General features: G+C 40.5%; 1 protein-coding gene across 1 annotated transcript in view; it reads right to left on the bottom strand.

Moving 5' to 3' along the window:
- The window catches only part of LOC149021192 (exocyst complex component SEC8-like), a 67,464-nt gene that overhangs the window by 30,771 nt on the left and 11,157 nt on the right, over positions 1-25,536 (bottom strand). Inside the window, exons 6-12 of the mRNA XM_089149460.1 lie at positions 20,254-20,363; positions 12,300-12,477; positions 12,085-12,191; positions 3,407-3,714; positions 3,173-3,336; positions 2,990-3,102; positions 2,115-2,188 (exon numbers count right to left, since the gene is read on the bottom strand). Of these exons, the coding sequence (XP_089005586.1) occupies positions 2,115-2,188; positions 2,990-3,102; positions 3,173-3,336; positions 3,407-3,714; positions 12,085-12,191; positions 12,300-12,477; positions 20,254-20,363 (1,054 nt within the window). The remainder of the gene's footprint in view (positions 1-2,114; positions 2,189-2,989; positions 3,103-3,172; positions 3,337-3,406; positions 3,715-12,084; positions 12,192-12,299; positions 12,478-20,253; positions 20,364-25,536) is intronic.

Genomic DNA, 25,536 nt, shown 5'->3' on the forward strand with positions numbered 1-25,536 from the left:
GCGCTTTCCCTGATTTTTGATTGACATACCTAGGGCATGTCTAGAAATGTTGGGTTAGGTGACCTCATGAGTACTACTACCCTTTCGGCAGGGGTTATCGAAGCCGGTTAACCCGTGATGTTAGTGGCTGGGTCCTGTGTGCCAAACAGACCCACTATCATCATAGAGAGGTGAGGTAGGGTTGCATATAATAGATAAGGGTTCATGAGCACTTAAGACCGGTAACCAACCCGTGAGAGGACATGGAGATCATCATGTTCATTATATGTGGATGACCATTGGGTTAAGGGATGGGATCCAACAGATGCCTCCCGTTAAGGATTCCATTCATAGGGGAAAAGTATCCAACCAACAAGGCACTAGGCATGAGGGGAGATATCGGATGCTGAACCAAGTTGGTTGGTGCCATAGGGGAAGTATCTATACCACATGTAGTACGAGACTATATGACTTTGCATTGAGCCTAGGATTATCCTTGACACGCGCCAGATCTTATACCAATGGTGATGTGAGAGAGTGGTGACCTAATCCCCAACCATGGCTTGGCAGGACTTTACCCAACAACCGCGGAGAACCCAACAGACGTGCTTGAGTGCCGTGAGGGAAGAGTGATGAGACCACCCAAAGAAGACTGGTGTATGACTTAATGCGTGTCTACCATAGAGACTTCATGATAGAGTTAGGAGCATAATCATTCATATATCATATCATTGTCATTAATTACACTATCAATATTTATGTTATATGTGTGGGGTGGAATCTTGAGAATGAATGCGGGATATGATGTTGAGTTGACCTCACTAGGTTCTGTTGAACTCATTCCTTTTATATGTTTTTTTCTATTAGATTATACTGCAGGTTATGAGGACTTCTTCCAAGTGGAGGATTCGTTGCCGACATATCTTCTTGAAGGAGTGACCAAAGAAGAAGTGTATGCACATGGAGCTTCATGCAAGTGTCAAGACTGTTCTTTTGGGTGGGATTCCATTAGAGAACTAGCCTAGTTTAGTTTTCCGCTGCGATGAAAATTACCCTCTTTTCTTTTCAAAACTCTGATGTTATACTTTTTGTTTTGAAGTAATGGATGATTGTAACTATTATTTCGATTTTGATAATTTATATTTGAAACTTGATTTATTCTTGTCCGTTTGATTTTACTATATCATGTTTTGTATGGATTTGTCACTAAACTTAGAACTTGCGGTGTATCATCCCCACGGGCATTCAGGTATGACCGGATCCGACTAGGTGGGGTGTGACACCCTTGCTGTCGCACCTGTGCAGCAGCAGCCCTAGGCCCTATGACTCCCTTGGCCACTTCCCCCGAGTCCCACGACCCTCCCAGCCCCACTTCCCTCCCCTGTAGTTTTCAAATCCCAGCCCATTAAATTCCCCTTTTCTTCTCCTTTGGATCACCCCACCCTTTAGAACTTAAACCTGCAGTTAATTTCTGAATTAAGCCTTTTCTAGGTTTCCAAATTCTGCACTTCCTCTTCTTCATTAACAAATTCTGCAGAATTTGAAACTTTTGAAATTCAGTCCCCTTACAGTTCAAACCTTCCCACAACCCAGAATACCTAAAACCTAGGTTCTGAAAGTGCAGAAAAGTCTCACAACCAGTCCTGAACTGCACAACAGCAAAACCCCTCCCCTTCCCTAACCCTAGCTGAAACTAATCTAACCCTAATTTTGACTGTTAGTTTAATTTCAGTTCTGCAACATCTATTACAGCAGTGTTTTGGAACCTCAGAAGACCTTAAAACCACCTGATTTAGCCTTCCCAGTCCCTTGAATTTCCTGGGCAAACCCTAAGTATATGGAAATTACTGAAATACCCCTAGCCCTAGACCTTTTCCATCACCCTACCTCAGTGGCAGAACCCTCATACCATTCTCTTTGTTCAGTAAGTTGTTCCAACTGGTCACAAAAAAAGAGAAGAGCATAACAAAATAAATAAATAAAGGAACGTAAAACAGAGGGGAAAAAAGATATCATCAAACTTCAAATTAAATAAGACCAGAGATAAATATGGCAGCAAACTTTTCAGTTTAAAACAATATATTGATGATGAATCACAAAATCTTCAAGCACACAACTGTGAGATCCTGAAGAACCTTCATGGGATATTGAAATTGTTGCATCTGTAAAGCGGAAGGCAAACGTAAAACCTTCTTCTGAGTTGTCATGCCTGAAACCAAAATACCAATTCAGTATCATATAACTACATAAGAATCATAAACCCAGGAAAACCTGAAGTCAGGTACCTGAGCTAATTGGTAGGAAGTCTAGGGACAAAGCTTAAAATGGTCATATATAAGACCGTTGAGCAAAGAATAAAGTTAAATAATACTTTGTCTAGTGGAATGGTGAAGTACAGCAACAAATATAAAAAATTCTTGTAGCATACGAACAACATGAACCATTTGAAAAGAAAAGGAATTTTAAACTTCAACAGTGTCCAAGATGGCTAAAAAATGGTAGTTATTGGGATGTATTGCTAAAAAAGGTAAATAATCTTAACAGAGGAACTACATTTGGAGTTACAACCAAAAGATTCTATATTCAAAGGTCAAGTACATGTTATCCAAATGGTGAATATTTGTGCTGTACTAGCTTATTTTGTTGATAAGAAATCTAGGTGGTAAATTGGCATCCTGTTGAGCATCAAGGAGTAGCATGAAAGCAAGCCCAAGGAAGTGAAAATATGTAGTCAAGCAAGCTTCTAAACTTGAAGATCCAGTTGGTTGACAGGTCTGGACAACTAGGCATGGAGTTGTTTAGCCTCAGGTGAAGCCAAGCTTTGGAAATTTTTACACCATTTGGTCATAACAGGAGAAAATTACCAACAGGAATTTGTGAAAGACTCTTGAATACTTAATTACTGGTCTTGTGTAAATGTCAACTATGGCATTTTTAAAGGAAAATTTTCCATCTAATAATAGTATAATAGTACATTATAATGCATCAAACTTGACTGCCATGTACTTGCCTCTTTTCCTTGGAGGACTTGCTTGCAAGTCTAGCTGTTTGTACAGCAGCATCTGCAGATGCTGCATCTGGAGTTGCCCGAAGAATCTCACATATCAATTGTTGGCATTCACTCTTCACAAAAAAGAAATACTATGAAAACAATTTCAGGAGAAGATCAAATAAGTAAAAATACACCGGTTACCTGTATGACCGTGAATGCAAAACCTATGCTGTAGCCTCCAGTAGCTTGTGACGCGTCAGGATCAGGGTTATTGTTGATATCTCCATTCATTAACCTTGGAGTGCTCATATCACTCTGTTGTGCAGATCTAGACTCCAGGAGCTCACCAACGATAACATGATTCTCTGGATGAATTAAAGTCATGAGGATTGACTCCAACAGAAGGACAAGCTTGTGTATGATACGATATCTCACCAAGGATTCGGATTACAGTGTCTAATATTGAGTCAAGAAGCTCTTTTACTGCAGCATGTGCTGCTCCCTTGGGAGCCAACAATGATGAGACAGGACTAACTGCCACAAGTGTTCCAGCCAGCATGCTCTCATCCTGGGGTTTCCGTTTCAGCAATCGATAGCTTCCCAACTGCCCATTCCAGTAATGCACACCAGAAGTAGCCGAAGTGGGGGCCTGTATGGTGCAGGGCCTCGATGAATTTACTGCAGCCGCATGAGCTTTTATTTTGGATGTGATAATTTCATGAATGGTCGGTCGCAACCTTTGGCTGTTCCACAACCAGATAAGAAATTTATGATCAAACATCAAATAAATAAATAAATAAATAAACCTTAAATGTAGAAACATGTGGAGGTCCAAAAAGCCCAGATTTATGGCACCAAGACTAACATGTATGTCAAGTGAAACCCTAGACTACCAATGAAGATATGGAAATGTAAGTTAGGAACCATACACATGGTTGCAACACATAGAACAATTATTTCTAGATTATTAGCAAATAAAAGCCCACTCAAGGATTTAAGAGTTGTATCTGGTAACAGAAAGGTGATTTTAAGATACATTCCTATCATATTGGAGAGATGCAAGACGAATCCGAGGGGTGATTTTAGGAGACTTTCCTATCATATTGGAGAAATGCAAGATGGACCAAAGATAAGCATGCACTATGGTGGACAGAATACAGTTTTAAAGCACGAAACACCTCATTATAAACCAGGTTCAAGATGTCATCTCGTCTCAGTATCTCAAACCTACTGAGACGACTGAGATACCAAGATTTCAGCTAAACTCTGGTAGAATTTCAGTGGGTTTTAGGCACTTTGGGTTTGATACTTCCTGGAAAGCCTATTTTTAAGGCCTATAAAAACATACCTATGATTAACATTATTTAAAAACAACCTAAAATTATCTTTTGGTTCACAATCATGCTTGCTTGTACACAGTCAAATCTGAATGTATTTTCACATATCTAGACATGCTTGAAGTATAAATTCACATAAATGATAAGCATTTTCAATTGATAATTAAGTAAAACACCTAACCTATAATAAAATATGCATAGCACAATGACACATAAGTATAAAATAAGCAAAATTCAAGTGCAAGTCATAACTATGCAAGAATAAGGATCTACGTGACAATTTTGGTAGAACCATAAGAAACAGAAATCCAAAAAATAAATAACTAAATAAACATTTACATAGTGTTTTTAACATATGCGTGCACTCCCATGGTATTCAACATATATTTATTCCCCCACAATACAATACATTTATCATAAATTTCTTTTACATTTATAATGTAGGAAACTAGATTTTTTTTTTAACCTGAAAGGTTTTAGAAAATGACATTGCAAAAAGAAGAAAAAAACATCACTGTGGGTTTGTAGATCGGCCCACAATGTTAACCATATATTAATTCCAACACCATTGAACAAGTATTGATCATACAATTTTTCAAAAAAGAAAAAGTTCAGAGAAAAAAATGTTACCTCAAACTGAAGAGAAAACACTGATCTTTGTGTGGGAGCTTCCACTTCTTATATGTGTTTGATGATTATTTTTGTCAAAAATATCTCATTTATTTGAGGTAAGAGTATGTTCAAATACTCAAACCCCCCTCTCATAAGGTTTCCTATCAAAACCAGAGCAAATATGGGTCTCAGTCAAAATCTATATTGAGATATTGACAGGCTTGCTTTTGTCTCTTCCCACTCCCATTTAAGCCTATCTTGACAGATATCTTGAGATTTCAGTCACAATCTAGTACAAAACAATATCGACCCCTCCCCATCTCATTTTGGTGCATCGAAATTCTCAAAATCTAAAAAATCTTGGCAAGATTTATGAGATTTCAGACAATGATAATAATTTATAAGAGCGTCCCAGTCACGGTATAAATTTTGAACAAACCTACTGAAATTTTGGTTTTTGGAAAAAATGAGATGAAACCTAGACCGAACCAAAAAAGTACCAGGTTTTGACCAGAAAGCGAGATGGACCTTGAAACCTGCAAAATTTTGCCCTTTGAGTTTTGACCCCCAAACCATTGTTTTGCTGATTTTCATGATTTCAACCTTTATTTCACCCTAAATAAGTAATTCCTATGCCTTCAAACCATTTGATCCTCCTTTGGGGATCTTGGAAGATACTTGGAAGGTTTGTTCCAAATTTCCCACTTTTTTATTTTTGCTTTGTTGATGGCTTGAATGGTCTTGATTTGTTTTGTTGATGGCTTGAATGTTTTTGACTTGTTTTGTTGATGGCTTGAATGTTTTTTTATTTTTGCTTTATTGATGGCTTGAGCAAGTGTCGTACGGAATGTTTTCCCTTATGACACATTTCCTAGGATGAGATATCTATATGATGATCCCACCTATGAGAACACATTGAATCAGTTCCTAGACAACTTTAAGCATAACATCGCATGGGAAGCTTTCATCCAATATTCACTATTCAAAGTACCTATAGACAAAGGATGACTCCACTAATTCCACGCTTCCAGCCAAGCACTCAACTTGGAACTAAAGCCTGAGACTTTGCTTCTTTTTTTTTTTTTTGGATGAATAAATAATATATTAAAAAGAATAAAAGGAAACAAGATACAAGGTCTTTAAGCAAAAGACTGAAAAGAAGAAGTGAGACCCCAACAAACAACAATAAGCCTGTTCCTTGGAGTATCATCAATAGGGGGATGGGGGATAGCTAACAGTCTAGAAGAGACATCGAAATAGATGGCATTCCAAATTCTGTCAATAGAGCAAGATTTGGAGGTCCATCTTCAAAGGTTGCACTCCCACCAAAGGTGATGGATCAAGGCACAAAACACTAGCTTACCAATCTAATCGCAGATGGAAGAGCCTTGAAAAGTTTCTCAAAATCCAAGACCAATCTCGATCAAACCCGTAGGAATGCCTCGAACGGGGCCAAATGGAGGTAAAGGCTTTTCCCCAGATAGATTTGGAGAAAGGGCACTAAAAGAAAAGGTGTTCAAGGTTCTCCAAGCCGGACCAATAGAGGATGCAGTTGGGGTTAACAGGGATGCGGCGGTTAGTTAGGAATGATTGGATGGGGAGGGCATGGTTAAGGGCTCTCCAAAGGGTAAGGGAGTGACGAGGGATAAAGCCTTTGAACCAAACCAAAGGGGGCTAGGGGGGCTTAGGGTTATGGGGTCTAAGAAGGTTCCAAGCCGATGAGGTGGAAAAGGATTTGGGGGAAAGGGGAACGGAGCCAAATGGAGAGGTCGTGGGAAGAGCTAGAGAGAGGAGGGAGAGATTCTCAAACCTGTGTGAGAATGGGTAGGGGGTACGGATCCAGGAACCATTTGAGATGAAGGCTAACAAGAGGGTGGATTTAGGGATGAGACTGTCATAGACAGTGCGGGGACCAAAGTGGTTATAGAGAATGCCCATCAGATGCCACGGATCAAGCCAGAAGGAAGTGGAGGAGCCAGTAGAGATGGAGATAGAAATAGCAAAGATAGCACGGGGGCGCAACAAGAGAATTTTCCTTCAAACCCATGAAGGGTTGGAGGGCAAAGGAACAGTCCAAAAGGATTTCAACCTGAGAAGATAAGAATAAACCCACTTAACCTAGATAGAATCATGCTTTGATGCAATTTTCCAAATAAGTTTGAGAAGGCAAGCGAGGTTAACATCAGTGATCAGACAAATTCCTAGGCCTCCTTTGGAGGTAGGGCGGCAGATGGAAGACCAGCTGACCGGGTGGATGAAGCACTTGGCTTCCTACCCTTTCCAAAGGGAATGAATCTCCGAAGGTATTTTGGATCTAAGGGAGCATAGCCAGCCATGATAATGGCACAATAATGAGGGCTTTTTGCTTCTTGGAATCCGTGCCTTAGAATGCCATAATGACCTCTATTTATAGCCAAAAGACTCATCAAAATGGGTCCCAACATATATAAAATGGTCAATTTTTTTTAAATTCACGATCAACCTTAGGCATCTCTCGGTCAACCGGCGTACTTTAGTCATTAGAAACTAGCCATTGTAAATACAGTTGTCTCTATGTTGATTGACAGTTGACCGTGACCATTGACTACGGGGCTTGTTGGTCTGACGATTAGTTAGGGCCTAGAGGGTCTCCACAATTCATACAATGAGCTCTCTAAAGCATAGAAAAAAATTCCAGGGAAACTCAAGTTTCAACTAGGTGAAAATGGGAAACCTAGGTGGGAAACTGGAAAATTTCGAAGAAACTTAGGACTTTTTTGTGCAAGTTTTGACACGAAGTTTTAATAGGTTTTAGGGAGTATTTTAGGGTGGGACTTTGCATTTAAGCTAAATAGAGTATAAAGAACATATTGGCTGTATTTTGCTAAAAAAGTCAATGTAGATATGTCATTTAATGTACATAACATCATTGTAGAGTTGTCCAAGAAATACACTATAAACTTAACTACTTAAGTACATAACATTCAATATATAATTTCTAACTTCAAAACATTAAATACAAAGTAACTGACAATAAAAGGAAAGTACAACTCAGTGCCAAGAGGAGTGCCTCGGTGGATCCATCTTATGAGCTGAGTAGTACTATGCCTATAACATTCTCTCCTCCAACCAACGAACATAGACATCCCATGACATTTTATGCCTATGGTTGTCAAGGTAATCGACAACTGTAACTTTTAAGTCTAGTCATTAACATGCCTAAGATAACCAGTCTGAGGGAATACGCAATTTGGATAGGAAAACCCTAATGGAGGGAGTATTTGGGGAAACATGAAAGAAACAAAAAAACTAAAAATATGGGAAAACTACAAAACTTGCATGAAAAAGTCTCAGGTTTCCACTAAATTTCCCAAGTTTAAATGAAAATTTCCATGTTTCCCATGAAATTTTGGATTTTTTTCCATGAACTAGCAGGTCTAGCTGGGTTGAACCAAGTTTCAACAAGTTTCGAGGTTTCGACAAGTTTCAACGGTTTCGATCGAAACTTTGGAATTTTTTGGGTCTCCTAGTTTTTTGTTTCGAGATTCCCAAAATGGTAAATTTCAATGGAAATTTTGTAAGTTTCAACGGAATTTTGTTCTATGCTTGAAAGATATGCAACCAAGCTTCTGGTACAGGCATTATAGCTTGTGATTCTAGCGTCTTCTTTAAATTGGTCCACTCTGTTGTCCAAAAACAGGTTGAAAGCCCATCTCCAATGTCAAATTTACAGCTTTCCACTACTCCCGGAGTGACCTTGCACATTGATTTCCAAAGGGGTGAATCTGTCACCTGGCAGAGAGCAAAACCTGCCGACGGTTGCTGCCATATCTAGCCTTGAGCACCATCGTCCACATGGACTCAAAGCCTACCTCGTTAACTATGGATAGGTTACGGAACCCCAAACCTCCTTCTTCTTTAGGTCTACAAAGTTTCTTCCAGGAAACCAGGTTTGTTTTTCTTTGCTCTGCATTGTCCCCTCTGTCTTTCTTCTTTACTATCAGCAATGAACTAGAAAATGGGCTGAGGCTAGGGCAAATAATCGCTGCAGACAGCATTTCCTTCACCAATCTTTCAGTTTCATTTTTCTGGTAGTGAGGTGTCGGTAGGGGCAAATGTGGAGCTGGCTCCCTTCAATCAATTGGATGATATGGTTGTGCCTTCATTCGGGGGAAGGTTTAGTGGGCTCCGTGAATAGCTGATGGAATTCCTCGAATAGGAACTGAAGTGGTGCAGCTGCCTCCATTCCATTGTCACTAGGTCTCTTGTTGCATCACAAGCAGCCAGCCAAAATCCCTCTCCACTATTCCTGACTGTCTTCTGAAGGCTCTTCATCGAGGTCTCCATACATAGCAATGTCGGGTCTCTGTTAAGCTTCATTTTCTGTCCCTACCACTCAAAATTCATCGTGTTGTCACCAGGTACTCTGAATCTCCCCCCAAAGACAAATGCCATTCCAGTCCCAAAATAAAATCTACGCTGCCCAGCCTGAACGGCAAACATGCTTTGCGTGAAAACGATGCCATAAAGCTCAATATCCACCACCGGGCAAAACCCCCTGACCTGGGATACACTGGTCATCACCGAGCATCACCTTGAAGTTTTGCCATTGGACGGGAAGTTCCAAGTTTTCTACCATCTTGTGGGTGATAAAATTGTGAGTTGCACCACTGTCCACGAGTATAACTACCCCTTGTCCCATGATCTTTCCTCTAATTTTCAGTGTTCTGGGTGAATCCAAGCCTTCTAGTGAATGAATTGATAGTTTGACTGCCAAGGGGGCTGTTTCTTCTCCCATCTCAGTCTCTGGCTCTTGGGTTGCTTGTTCCTCTTTGTCCACGTGCATGAGTAAGCACTGGAGTTGCTTCATGGAGCATCAGTGATTAGGGGAGTACCACTCATCATATCTGAAACATAAACCACGATCTAACTTGGACTGAAACTTCGCAGGAGTCAGTCATTAATACTTGGGAGTTCCGCCAAAAATGTTTGAGGGCTTCCAACTCCGTTGCCTTGTGGTTTTCCACCACTGCCGACGCCTTCTGGTTGCTATGTTTGCAGCCCAAGTTGTTGGGGGTGAAGAAGGAAGACAATGGCACAGTGCTTTTCCGAAAATACCCCTTCTCCAAGTGTCTTCCAATTGGGTCGGCAATTCTTTGGGCTGCTGCTTGCGGGTATAAACCCCCTGCTAGGCTGGGCCTGGCTATTTTACATAACTAATTTCTTTCCTCAATCAATTGGGCTAGGTTTATTACTTGGTCCAATGTGGTCGGTGCAAACAATCACACTTCAACCTGTATCTCCTCCTGCCAAGAGCAAACTCTTCAGCCATTTTGGATCTCTCGCTTGCACTGCCACAGTCAACTTCTCAAATCACTCCCTGTATTCAGCCACCGAACCTTGATGCTTCAAGGTAATCAACCCTCTTGGGAAGTCCATATTTGCTCCATCCCAAATTGTTGCAACAATGCCTCTTTCATGTCATCGCAGCTTTGGAAAGACTATCGTATTTCACAGTGCTGCAGCCAGCCAATGCTGCTCCTTCAAAGCAAACCATTACGGCAAAGTCCCTTTCTTCGCCTATGATTCCATTGAAGAGGAAGTAGCTTTCAGCCCTGGCCACCCAATCCATTGGATTGACACCAGTGAAAATGGGCAGTTCCAGCTACCTTTGCATCACTTCTCTCCTGGTTCCATCAATCACCATTTGCTACTCTTCTTGTAGTGGTGGTCCATGCGAAAAATGTTTTAACGGTTGTTTCTGAGTCACTGGTGGTGGCAGGGCTTCTGCCAGAAGTGATTCCCCCCAGCGGTCCTCACACACCCCGGCCCCACCCCACAGCAGCGTTCCTTCACCCCCCCTCTGCTAGGCCCCCCCCCCCCCCCCCCCCCCCCCCCCTCTCCCGTCGCGCCGAACAGTACATAGGCCGTTCGTGGGCCCCCGCCCAAGTCCCGAGGATTAGATGTCCACCGCATTGCAACGGTTACATGTAAACAGATTTCTAGTTAATACCACCCTAGTTATAAGAGGCCAGTATTCTCCAGCAAGTCTCCTTGCCCAAACCCAATACAACACTTTGATATCCCCCTTCTCTCTCCTCCCACCAAACAAAACCATCATGGATAACTAACTCCCTAACTGACTCCACAGTAAGACCACAAGTGACAAAACAACTAATTTCATCCATTGGATGGCCCTCTGCCCCTTTTTCAGTTCTACCTGATGTAGACTCAAGTCAGGGAATTGTATAGACCCTTGTCAGTCAAAACAAATCTTTTTTAATAGAAATATCTTATCAATAACCACTGATACTTAAATCTACTGGTAATACCAATATCAATGCATTGCCAAGCAATGAGAAAACCATCCAAGATATATTCATCATGTAAATACAGCTCTTCGAAAATGGGCAATCACTCCAAGTTTAACCAGTGCCCTCTTTTGACTCCAGTAGGAATCAATTATTGGACTCGGATAAACTCCAGACACCTAAGGTCAAACTTCAAAAAGTAGATGATGTGAAGAATAAGAATACTACCTTCTTTGTATCAAAGGAAATATGAGCCCAAGGCATGAAAACTCAAAAATACCCAACCATCAGGAAGGCTAGAGTTATAATTCAAATAGATAATTTATTTCCTAGTGTTTGCAGGCTTTCATAGGTAATAAGACAAAGCATCAATGCCTATTAGCTACATTGTAAACTGAAAACTAAAACAATCAATAATATTGAATTAAACTTTTAAGGACCAGTAACATCTTGGAACCACATCATAGGCAACCAAATATTCACAAGCTAAGAGACTACAACTAAGATCATCGGTGGGGGAAAAGTGATTGTATAGAGTTGCAGATTTACATCAACCTAAACACAATTGGAAATTGGGGGTGGATAGATTAAATGAAGGAAAAGGGATTAAGAGTTAGGTTAATAAGAAGGAGAAGAGGAGTATAGGAGAAATCGGAAATCATGGTTAATTGAATTGAACTCCATTCCCTTATTTACTTGTTAACAACTTCTTAAAATTGCATACGCTTCCGTAGGGAGGTAAAATGTAGAAAGAATAAAATATAAAATTACAACTTTACATGAATAACAATAAGCCAGAGACAAAAAAACCATTATAACATGAACTCTACAAATATAACATACCATAGTCAACCATTAAACAAAAAAAAAATACCATATCATAGCACCAGAAGCTGCAACCTTGCCTAGCATGCAAATGCACTCAACCATTGTGTGTAAATACTTCACATATACTGGAGCGTCACTTTTTTTTGTTGCTTCCTGTGAGGATGTTAAAATACAAAATTCAGCTCAAAACATAGGCAGAATGAATATAAATTAGCAAAAAAACAACAAAATGATGGTTATTTCAAGGCTATGAGGACGTACAATAAATTCATCTGGTGTGGAATTTGCTAGCCATGGCAAAACTTGATGAGAAACAAATTTAAGGTCTTCCAGTGTACCATCATCAGCAGTAGCACTCATTGATGAAACATACCCATCTATGGGAGCTCTATCATGCATTTCTAGAGCACTCTCTCCATCATGACCATCAAATGAGGAACTGAGTTGAAAATCCAAATAAAAAAATCAACAAAGAGATTCAAGAATGCACTAGTTACTAAAGTTCTACCCTGGTTAATTAATTAAAGCCCTAGTGGACAATTCTAGTAAGTTGAATTAGACCGAAGCTCTAGACTGTAGTGGATGTATATTACTGCAAACTTTTTTTTGGATGAATAAATAATTATATTCAAAAAAAAGGAAGGGACAAAAGAAAGCCAGCCTTCAAGAGGACAACCGGAAAGAAAAACTAAGACTCTAGGAGACAACAATGAGCCTGTTCCTTGGGGAATCAAAAACCGGGGGTGGGGAATGGAAGTGAGCCTAGCCGAAACATCAAAATAGGTGGCATTCCAAGTCGTGTTTAGAGAGCGGGATTTGGAATTCCATCTCTGAAGATTGCGCTCCTACCATAGATGATGGATAGTGGCACAAAAGACTAGCATACCAATTTGGTACAAATGGAAGAGCCAGAAAAGTTTCTTAGAATCCAAAACCAATCTCGAGCAAAACCGAAGGAGTGCCTTGACCGAGGCCAAATGGAAGTAAGGGCTTCTCTCCAGAGGGAACTAGAGAAAGGGCTAGAAAAGAATAAGTACTCTAGGTCCTCTAAACCATTCCAACAAAGGATGCAGTTGAGGCTAGTTGGGATGTGTCGGCCAATGAGGAAGGATTGGGTGGGGAGGGCAAGGTTGAGGGCCCTTCGAAGGGTTAGGGAATGATGGGGGAATGTGATTTTTTAACCAAACTAAGGGGCCAAGGGGGCTTGGGGGAGGGGGTACGATGGAGGTTCCAAGTTGATGATGTGGAAAAGGTTTTGAAAGGGGATGGGAGCCAAACAGTGAGATAGAGAGGGGAGTTAGAGAAAGGGGGGGAGGGAGTCCCAAACCTGTGTGAGACTAGGGTGGGGGGGAGGGAGGTCCCAAACCTGTGTGAGACTAGGGTGGGGGGGAGGGCCCCAAGAGCCAAAGTGATGAAGGCGGACAAAGGGGTGGATTTGGGGATGCGAGTGTCATAAACAGTATGGGGACCTAACAAGGTGAAAAGAATACCCATCGGATGCCACAAACCAAGCCAAAAGGAGATGGAAGAACCCATGGAGATAGAGGTAGAGATAATAGAAAGAGCCCGCGGTCTCAACAATAGAAGCTTTCTCCAAAGCCAAGAAGAATTGGAGGGCGTAGGGACGGTTCAAAACGAATCACAGCGAAGGTGATAAGAGTAGACCCAATTAACCCAGATGGACTTGCTTGGAAGCAATTTTCTAGATAAGTTTAAGGAGACAGGCCAAGTTGACATCGCGAATCCGACGGATACCCAATCCACCTTCAGAGATTGGACAACAAATGGCCAACCAACTGACAGGGTGGAAAAAGTGTGAGGCTTCCCGACCCTCCAAAGGAAAGTGGCAAAGAGGAACTGTTGAGAAACACAAAGTTGGTAGAATGACATGTATTGATCAATGTGATCTCAAGCCTTCTATTTATAATAAAGTGGAAAGAACACTATTACCTAAATACCCTAACTTGGGTAACAAGAAAATAGAAAATTACATGAATAAAAACTCTAATAGAGTTGGACTTCTAGTAGTACTCAACCAACACTGCCCCTCAAGTTGAGGCATAGATGTTAGCCATGCCCAACTTGCCTACAATCCATATGAAGTACTATAACTTCCCTAGATCTTTAATCTCAAACTCTTTGCCAAGAAAATCCTTTAAACTTTGAATTTCTTCACCATCATTCCATGTGATGACAATTTCGTCTACATAAACAATGAAAAGTGTGATGTTAGCACCTGACTTCTTGACAAATAGTGTATGATCAGCATTGTTTTGCTTGTACCCAATAGAAGTCATTGCCTTCAGGAGGCGTCTAAACCAGCATCTAGGAGATTGTTTTAACCCATAAATTGACCTTTTCAACCGACAAACTTTCCCTACAGTATTGTCATCAAAGAAACCATGTGGGATTTTCATATAGATTTCTTCCTCTAACTCCCCATATAAGAAGGCATTCTTTATGTCTAGTTGGTGCAAGTTCCAATCTTTGTTCACAACTACAAACAACAGAACTCTGACAGTGTTCAGTTTTGCAATAGGGGCAAAACTCTCCTAATAATCAATCCCATAGGTCTGGGTGAACCCCTTTGCAATTAGTCTAGCCTTCAACCTGTTAACTAATGCATCCATATTTTGTTTAACCACAAACACCCATTTGCAACCCACGGGTATTTTTTCCTGGAGGAAGTGTAACCAAGCTCCCAAGTATTATTTTTCTTCATTGCATGCATTTCCTCTACCATAGCTGCCTTCCATTTCTTATTAGCATAGGCTTCTTGCCAACTTTTAGGAATAGATATAGATAATAGAGAGGATATAAAAGCACGGTAAGAGTCAGACAAAGAGTCATAAGAAAAATATTTAGATATGGGATGCTGAGTACAAGATTTGACTCCTTTTCTAATAGTAATAGGAAGATCAGAAAAAGATACCTTAAGGGGAACAGTAGAATCCGATTACGGAGCAGGAGACTGAAGTGGTAAAGTGTCACCTTTCTCCACCTGCTTTAGCCGGTTGTAATTCTTCCTTTGATAAATATGCACCTCCTTATTATGGTCAATATTGTTTTGAAAGACCTCAATAGTGTGCCTCACAGGAGTAGTCTCCCCTGACCAGGTTCTTCACATGGTTCAAAAACGGAGGGGGAGAATTTGAGTCCTTAGGTATAGTGGCTAAAGTTTCCCCCTGGTCAGGAAACACTTCTTGAACTCCTAAGTTGTGTTGTGGTGGTGTGATAAAAAGGTCTAGAGTTGGAAAAAGCACCTCTCCTCTAGGACTTTCCCTCTAGAGAGGTGTATGGTAAAGCGCAAGACTCATTAAAAATTACATTCATGGAGACAATGGTTTTCCTGGAAGGAGGATGATAACATTTGCACCCTTTTTGAGTAACAGAATACCCTAGAAAAATTCAGCGTAGACCACGAGGAGCCAGCTTACTTTGATGGAATGTGATTATGGCATAACATACACATCCAAAAACCTTTGGGGGAATAACAAAAGAAGTAGTTCCCTAGAGAAGCTCATAGGACATTTATATCAAGTATCCTACTGAGCTATCTATTCAAAAGATAAGAGGCAGTGAGTATAGCATCACTCTTGTATTGGTCAAGGACATTCATAGCAATCATAAGTGAATGGGCTATCTCTAAAAGATGCCGATTCTTTCTTTCAGCAACCCCATTTTGGGCAGCTATACCAACACAACTGGTCTGGTGTATTATGCCAGAGGCAAAGAAATATCTCTAAAATTCACCATCAATATACTATGTGCCATTGTCACTATTAAGGATCTTCACAGTGGCATTGAACTGAGTTTTAATCATATTATGAAAATCACAAAAACATAAAAAACCTCATTTTTTTGTTTTAAAAAATAAATCCAAGTAAAACGAGTGTGACAATCAATAAAAGTAACAAAGTACCTATGGCTAGCAATAGACAACCATCGACAAGGGCCCCACACATCAGTATGAATTAGTTCAAAAGGAATAGATTTTCTATTATGATGAGAAGGTAAATAAGTAAAACGAGTCTGCTTTGCAAAAATGTAGGCTTCACAAAAAAATTCATCCTTTTTACAAGAAGAAACCAAATCAGGAAATACTATCTTAAGAGTTCATAGAAGGGCATGACCTAATCTACAGTGCCACTGTTAAAGGTCTGATATTACAAAATGGACCTAATTAGGAGATGCAATCAAAGAAGTAGATCCTCCAATTGGCTCCAACAGATAAAGTCCATTGTCTAGTTTACCACATCCAATCCCCTTCCTCATTAACGGATCCTAGAATACACAGTAAGATGGAAAAAAATCACTTTACAATTCAAATCATGTGTAAGACTGTTGACAGAGAGCAAGTTAGTAGAGAAAAAGGGAACGTGTAAACTTTAGACAAAGAAAATGATGGAGAATGCTAAATGGTCCCTTTCCAACAATGGAAGAATAGGAGCCATCAGCAATGCGAACTTTATATTTTCCGGAAGTTGGAACAAAATGTAAGAAAAAGGAGGATTAACCTGTCGTAAGATTTGTGGCTCCTGTATCAATGATCCAAGGAGCAGAAACTGAAGAAACATGGTAGCCAATAAGAGTTTTACCTAAAGTAGAAAGGTAGGAGTTGGTATGAGTAGTGGAGGAAGCAATAGTAGAGGCTATACCGAAAGTAGAAGACTGCCAAATACATCGCAGCGTAGCTAACTCCTCCTGTGAAAAACCAATGTCTGCAGGGGGTGTTGTGGAAATTGTCTCAGAAAGATTAGCCTTCGGTTTTCCCCTTCTTTGTGCTTTTTTTTCCTCAAAATAGCAAGTTTCCCATGGAGCTTCCAAAAATTGGCCTTGGTATGATATGGTTTGTGACAGTGTTCACACTTGATAATCTCCTTAGTCGAATCAGTTTTAGTGCTGACAGACCGTAAGACTGATTTCTCCACAATAAGAGCATAAAGCATGGTTAATCGATGGCTTTCCTCACACTGAACAAAGGCATAATATTGTTCTAGTGTGGGAAAGGGAGAACGACTTAATGTTTGCACTCTAATCTGATCGTACTCCACTCTCCACATTCAAACCTGCCAAGAAGTTATATTCCCGAATCTTACAACGTGCTTCCTATCAGTAGTCACATCATCTGGGTTAGTGGGGTGATAATCCCCATAATGATCCAACTCCTGCCTAAGAGATCGCAACTCAGCATAATATTGGACCATAGTCAGCTCCTTTTGAGTAGTCTCATAAAGCTTCTTTCATAGCTCATAAACATGTGCATCATTCCCCAACTGTCCATATATTTCAGTAGTAGCCTTCTAGATTTGGGCTTCAGTACTAAGTAATAGGTATCACAGGCAATATTTGGATGCATGGAATTCAAAATGAATGACATAATAAGAGAGTCATTTGAGATCCATTTATCCTGTGAAACACCTGTGGTAGTAGGTTTGATAGTCGTGCCCTTAATGTGTCCAACTAGTCATCTTCCGGTAATAGTCAAGTAAGTGATCGAGACTATATCAAATAATTTGTTCCATCAAATCTTACCGAAAAAGGATGAAGAATGGGGTAATGTTCTGATCCAGTGGGAAGCAGGTACCATCGGTAATTGCCATGTTGAAAAAATTGTCTGCAATTCTTCAGTCTTCACCCTTTCAAAGTAATGTATTGCAGCATCGGAGGAAGGTGGTGTTGCAGGAGCAGCGGTAGTGCAGCAAGACAGGAGCAGCGGTAGTGCAGCAAGGCAGGAGTAGCAGTAGTGCAGCAAGGCAGGAGCAGCCGTAGTGCAGCAAGGCAGGAGCAGCGGTAGTGCAGCGGTGATTGCTTCTTCTCTTCTACTTTCCTTTTTTCTGTTCTTGTTCCTCCCTAATCGTCTCAAGGCGGAACTGAAGAACTTCCAGAAAAGAAGGCAGAACTGAAGAATTATGATGGGTTTGAAAAAATCAAAGAATTGCAATGGGTTGCGATGGGATTTTTGAAAAAAATCAGAGAATTGCGATGGGTTTGAAGAACTGCAATGAGTTTGACAAAAAAAATCAGGAGGTAGGTCTTCGGCAGCGAGAGAGAGATTTTTACTTCTTTTTTTTTTCCTCTCTTCCTAATCGAACTTAGGCTTTGATGCCATGTTGAGAAACACAATGTTGGCAGAATGGCCTGTATTGATCAATGTGATCTCAATCCCTCAATTTATAATAAAGTGGAAAGAACACTATTACATAAATACCCTTACTTGGGTAACAAGAAAATAGAAAATTACATGAATAAATACTCTAATAGAGTTGTGACTCCAAAGAACACTATTACATAAATACCTTCACTTGGGTAACAAGAAAATAGAAAATTACATGAATAAATACTCTAATAGAGTTGGACTCCTAGTAGTATTCAACCAACAGGGACTCCATGGCATAGGTGGTAGATTTAGGAATGGAGAAGATTCCACACCAAAAGAGGTAGGACGATTGGAGAACAAAGCGAATGAGCACCACTTGACCAAAGAAAGAGAGAAGCATTCCTTTCCAAAGTTTGAGCTTCTTAAGGATGTGGTCAAGCATAGGGGAGCAGTGGAGACAGGTGAGTCTATTAAGGATGAGTGGGAGACATAGATAGACCACCGGGAAGGAACCAGGCTTGAAACCAGTGAGATGGAGGGAGGCTCGTAAGTGATCAAAGACCCTAGAAAGAAAGAGGGTAGACTTGTCAAAAATTGACCCTAAGACTAGAAAGGGAGTCAAAGAGGGTGAGGAGCGAGAGAATGGAGGAAATAAACATATGATCAGCTTTAGAGAAGATCATAAGGTCATCCGCAAAAGCAAGGTGGGTGATATTAAGGGATTTGCATTTAGGAATTGGGGAGATGAGAAGTTGGTCAGCTTTTATTTGGAGGGTGTGGGAAAGGACCTCCAGGGCCAAGGAGAAAAGGTAGGGGAGAGGGGGCATCCTTGGCGGATGCCAACCGAGAAGGGAAGAACCTAGCAGGGGAACCATTAGTAATGATGGAGAAGCGAGGGATGAAGATGCAAATCTCAATCCAATGGATGAAGGGAGGAGGGAAGCCCATAAAGGAGAGGACATCACTAATAAAGTCCCAACAAGGTGAAGGAATTGGGGGGGGGGGGGGGGAATATGACCTGAGAACCAAACCGACTCATGCCAAGGACAAAGCTGTGGGCAGAGAAAACAAGGTTCCAAGTAGAAAAATGTACAAAGGGTGAGGCAAGCCAAGTCACGAATTTAGCACGGGAAGGGTTGGAAGGGAGGGAGGAATAGAGGCCCAGATTTGAGTGAGAAACCCTGAGAAGAGGGGGGGGGGGAGGATACAAGGTGAATAAAGGAGTATAGGAGCAAGTCTATGGGTTTCCTACATTTGTAAACAGACCAAGCCCCGAATAGGTAAAGAACACCCAAGGGTGTCAAGGATCAAGCCAAAAGGAGACAGAAGAGCCATCAGAAATGCTCAAAGGATTAGCAGGAGCTAAGGGACGAAGAAGGAGAACGTTCCTCCAAAGTCGCGAGGCATCTTGACCATCTAAATGGGATCTTCTTTAAGGAGGCAAAAACAGACCTTGACCTAATCGAACTCTCTTTGGAGGTAATTTCCAAGATGAGCTTCATCAAATTAGCCTTGTTGTGATCCTGATCTTATGGATGCCAATAACTCCTTCGGGTTTAGGAAGACAAACAAAGGACCCGCTCAAAGAATGAGGAAATGGGAATTCTCTTAGCCTTTCCAAATGAAGGCATGTAAGAGGAACTTAACCTCCAAGACTAATCATGGGAATTAGTGTTTTAGCATCTCTTCATGGCATCTTTACCTTTTTATTCGCCCAAAACGGAAAACACTAATCCACATGAAGTATTAACAGAGAAGCCGACAAGATATACAAAAGGTCCATAGAAGGTGTTATAGGATTATAGTGACCCAAACTGTCACAAAAACATAAGAAGATTCCAAATTCAAGGATCAAGAGAAAGCCTTTTCCTCAAATACTGATGTGTTCATCGAAGGTTATAGTTGACCTGATCACAAGGTAATCGGGTGACCATAGTTTTGAGAATTCAAATTGTAGCAAGGAAGTAGATTGAATCTGAATCTATGTATACAGTTCAAATGAGGATTACTTCCAGGAATACATTAACCGATCTGTTTATTAAAAAGGGAAAGAAAAAAAACTCAACAAAGAAAACTTACTAAGAAAAGATGAAGAATTTTTGAAATAAAAGGTACCTATATTCACCCTTATCATATAGATGGCTGTGCAAATCCTCCAAAACTTTATAAAACAAAACTCCTCGCAACTTCGATAATTCAGAACGAACATCTTGAAGAGCACCGACCTGGATCACAGTACCAGCAAAGAAGAGAAACAATGGATAAAAGAAGAGGAACAAAGCAATTGAAAGAATAATCCCTTAAAGTACATGGTTGACTCAGAAAGCTAAATCATCCTTCCTGTGGATGAATGAAAAATTAAACGAAGAACAGAGTAGCTTCTCCTAACCCCCAACCCCCCTCCCAAAAGAGAGAGAGAGAGAGAGAGGGAGAACATGGAAAAAATTACAAGGAGAGAACTCCACAACATAATAACGTACTACCAGCCAAATCAAGGTGAACAAAAACAACACAAAGAGGAACTAAAGGACAAAATCAGCTACCCCTTGGATTCTTAGAAGCAACTGAAGGACTCCCAATCTAAATTGACATGTATGATAAAAGTCCTCCACCACTGACACCTAAGAACAGTGGCATCAAAGCTAGGATCCCCCTGCAGATTATCAATGGCATGATAATACCCTCCCCCCCCCCCCCCCCACCCACCCACTCCCAAAAAAAAAGTCTAAAAAATATAATCCATAGTTCCAAACTCATATCTCCATCACCAAAACCGTTCTGAACTGCAATGACAACATCACCATATTCTGGAATTTTCAAAACAGAATCAAAGATCCCCAAATTAATCAACTGAGAGGAGACTTTTACTTTGCCAAATTTTCTGGGGCTCCTGGATTTTGCTAGAAACCTTTTTTTTTTTTTTTTTGAAAGGTGGACAAAAATATCATTACCAAACTCCCAAAGAAAAGGAAGAGAGGACACATTAAGGAATACAAAAAGTTAAATACGTTATCTTATAATGCTAGAACTCAAAAACTTTCAATGACCATCTTCATAAAAATCACTGCACACAATCATGGTACAAATTTTGGCTGATTTGACTGAAATTTCGGTTTTTGAAAAGAACAAGACTAAACCTTGTGGAGTAAAAAAAGTATCAGGTTTCAATCAAAATGGTCGAAACATGTCAAAACTTGCGAGATTTCGGAGGTTTCAACAACTTCCGTCAAGTTTCACCCTTTGAGTTTCGACCCCCAAACCATTTTTTGGCTGGATTTTGTGATTTCAGCATCTGTTTCACCCTAAATCAATAACTCATTTGTCTAAACTTGGGGGTAAATGCTGGAAATTTGTCGAAACTTGGGGGGAAAACTTCATGTGATGGGATATCTACATTATGTGGATGATTCCACCTATAGAAACAAGTGTCTCAGTTCATGGATAACTTTGTAGGCAAAATGTCATGGCCAGCTTTAATCCAGTACTCGGAGTACTATTACAGACAAGGAATAGACCCACTGCTCTAGATAGGAACTAAAGTCTGGGATATTGTAGCTGTTAGTTGGCCATTGTATTTGTTAACTTGTTGTATGTGTAATCATTCTATCAAACAATTCATCTATGTTGATGATTCTATGCCTATATGCAATACAATTTGTACTTCTCAGAACCAGTCATTTGTTACTATACTTGAATGATAACTTTTCAGTGGTTTTTTTGGAAAACTACTAGTTCCATTATGTTTATTATTCTTCATATAGGTAGTGGCAAGAAATTAGACAAAATGGAGGCCACATAAGCCCCGAAACCTAGGAACCTTGCCCGAAAAGTACCAGGTTTCGACCAAAATTTCAGTCAAAACCTGGAAATTTTGATTTTTGGCCAGGTAGAAACTGGCCTCGAAACCAAAACTGTGATCCTTGCACACAATAGGCCATTATCAAACAAGAAACCTATACTTCTCAAATAACATGCTGGAAGATTATAGATTCAGCAAAAATATCCATAGTCACATTTGGGGAGGTTCAAATCTCTAAAGCCATTAGATCCAGCCAATCAGAACAGAGGAAGAAACAAGAGCAATAGTTCAAATTTGAAAAAACAATGACTGGAGGAAGCAGCAGTGTGTGGCAATGGCAGTGGCAGTGGCAGATCCATCATCCATGAACACATATGTCCCTGTTTCTCTCCCAAACCTTGATACCTGTACCCCTAGTAACCTCGATGCTAGCCTAGATATGGTAGATTTGATTGCAACAGCAACTTGTGAAGAGTATAAAGATGCACCTGCTCTGATAATCCAAATTCTGCAGATTGTCCAATAGAATTGTCACCTAAAAATGGTGCTAAGAGAAATCCAAAATCAGAGTTGGTTTCATCTATTTCTATTATTTCTGACACAATTTAAAAAATTGACCAGAACTCAACTCAATAGGACGTACAATTGCTGTCCTAGAAGTAAAGGATAGGTATCATTGGTGTTATGGTGTTAAAAGGATCTTAGTTGATCAACTTAGTTTTCCTCTGGATGAAGTGGAACTGTAATTCAAAAATTTAAGGATGAGTTCCTTCCATTTGGAGCAGCGTGTACCAGTAGCACCAGCAGATTCAACATACATATCTCTCATTTCTCTTCCTCACAATGTTTTCTGTCCTCTAAAATATTATACTATCATTTATGTGAGTACTTATTTGGTCAATCACAATAAAGGGTACCATTTTGAATCTACTTGTTCAAAATTATTTATATTTCTCACTCTCCAATCACTTTTAGTTGCTGACTGTTAATTCAACTATATCAATGGAAATTAGGAGAGAATTGTCCATGTTTGGTTACAAGGAGTTTAGCTCTTAATTAGTCCGAGTTATTTTTATGCATTGGACTATTAACTTTGCAATTCAAGTTATGACTTATGAGTTATGAGTAGGGAGAAAAGTTAACACAACAGGAAAGACCCTTTTCTTAAGCTGTAAACATTTTAAAGGTTTTCAATGAGGAAAACCCTAGATCAATAGTAATCCATTGCATTAATATGTGATCCTTGTATACAAGCAAAAAGCATTGGAAACCCTGTAAGGGTTTATTGACCGACAAGGCTGTTTAACAGGGTTATGAACAGCAGAAAGATGCCAGATTATTGGAAGAGAAGCATTGAGATCCAGCTTGAAAAACATAAGGGAGATTTCCCAGGAAAATTTTCACCTAATTAGTTGAAGCCGTCTGTCACTCTAAAGAAGGAGGTTTGGGGTTTAGAAGTTTGCCAAAGGTGAATGATGCTTTTATGATGAAACTAGTCTGGGGATGTCTACAACAGAAAAACTTATGGGCTGACCTTCGTAGAGCTATAAGGATGGCTTCCTCAAGGCAAAGTGCTCTGTTTTCCACAAGTGATCTGGACTCTCCTCTTTGGTAAGCAATGTGTAGAGTTGCTCTGGGGGATATGGCAAACTGCAGTATCTCTATTGGTGATGGACACAATATGATGTGACCAGAAGTTTGACCCCTGGCCGAAACCCTAGGTGGGGCCCCCTATATGGCTCCAAGCAGCCCCCATGAGCTGTCCAAACACCCTAGTAGGGGTATTTAGGGCTTTTTCAGCCCCCTTTTAGTGCTGGAATTAAATTCCTGATTTATTACTAGAGTTCTCTTTGGGTTTACTTCTTAACTTTTGAGTTAGTTATTGAGTCCTTGGTAATTTTAAACTCTAGCACATTTGCCATTAGCGTTTTAATTAAAATAGAATTTAGGCATGTGCTTATTAGAGTTTGAGATAACTCAAAGTTTCATTTCAAGCATGTCTTTAGATTTTTAGATTCTATTCCAAAGTCTAGATTATGTGGCGGGATCCTTGTCTTTTAAGAAATCCCAAGAGTCTTTTAGTATGCTATAAATAGCCTATTGTTCTTTGTAATTCCTTAAGTCTGATTGAATGAAATTAAAGTATTTTGGAGACACAGGGTCACGGTTCTCTTTAGGAGGGCCACGGCGGATTTTTGAAGGGTTCTTCCTCAACAATCAGCAATCAATCTCAAGTTCCAGCAGCCAGTAACAAATTCCAGCATCTTCTTCAAGCCTCCATCATCTTCTTCAACTACAGCAGCCTCCAAGTACAGTAGACCCCTTCCCCTTCCTACCCTCCCTACACCCATCGAACCCCTTCCCCAGCCCCTCCCCCACCTGCGCAAGACCATAATCCCCCACCCCCTTCTGTTGCACCCCTAGCAACCACCCACCACCCACCAACAACCCTTAAACCCCATCTCCAGCCCCTTACAACCCTCCTGGTCCCTCCCCTACCTCTCCCCTACCCTACTACCTCTTCTTTTCCTCTCTTCTCTTCATCACACCCTCCCCTCTCCTCTCTCTGACTTGCGGCAACAGTAGCAAAAGAAAGAAAAAGAAACAAGAAAAGAAAAGAAAGAATCAAGATTTGCCAAGATCTTTTAGAGATCCACCCATAGCCTTCCCAAGAGTCATTCCCAAACCCATCCAACCCCAACTGCAGGGTTCCTTTATCTTTCCTAATTTCCCTAATATTGTTTTGGCTATCCTACTACCTAGTAAAGGATCCCATCTTGGGTTATGACAAACACTAATTTTTCCTTTTTCTCCAAAAGCCTTTCCACATAATTTTGGATTGACCCATACCGTTGAATTCCCATAGGCATTCCATAACATTTTTACTTTATTTGCTGGAAGATTCTGGACAAATCCCAAATTCTAGGGAGATTCTCTGAGAAGCCCTAACCCTAGAATTGGATTTACATAACAATACTTTTTTTTGTGGAATAGTTGGCTAAAGTAGAGTAAGAAGTTGGCTCAGGTTGTAGTCTTGCCCATTCTGAGTAACATGCATATGGAAACAGTTAGCCGGTGCATGGACTATAATGGTGATTGGTAGCCAATGAGCCTATTAAGCCCAATTCACATCTAAAGGCCAAAAAAGAACCCATGGACAAGGCCAGCTACCGGCAGCTGGTAGGGGGACTCATATATTTGTCCCATACCAGAACCGAACATAGCCTTTGTAATGAGCCTAGTGAGCCAATATATGCATGATCCACATTCCCCCCTCCCCCCCCCCCCCCCCCATGCTATCTACAGAACTTTGAGGTACTTAAAGGCAGCCCTTGGAAAGGGAATCTTGATTTCTTCTCATGGACATTTAAGTATTAAAGCCGACACTGATGCAGACTAGGCAAGGTGTCCGAATGAAACATCTACTTCTAGGTATTGTACTCATGTGGGATGAAACTTGGTGACTTGGAGAAGTAAGAAACAAGCTGTTGTAGCTATGTCTAGTGCTGAAGCCGAGTTCAAAACAATGGCCCAGGGCATTTGTGAGGTGTTATTGTTGAAAAGGATGCTCCAAGATCCAAGTGCTGAAATGGCCCAGG

This window comes from Hakea prostrata, chromosome 3 (assembly GCF_041222555.1).
Source record: "Hakea prostrata isolate BN-2017 chromosome 3, UWA_Hpros_2, whole genome shotgun sequence".
Classification (NCBI taxonomy): domain Eukaryota; kingdom Viridiplantae; phylum Streptophyta; class Magnoliopsida; order Proteales; family Proteaceae; genus Hakea; species Hakea prostrata.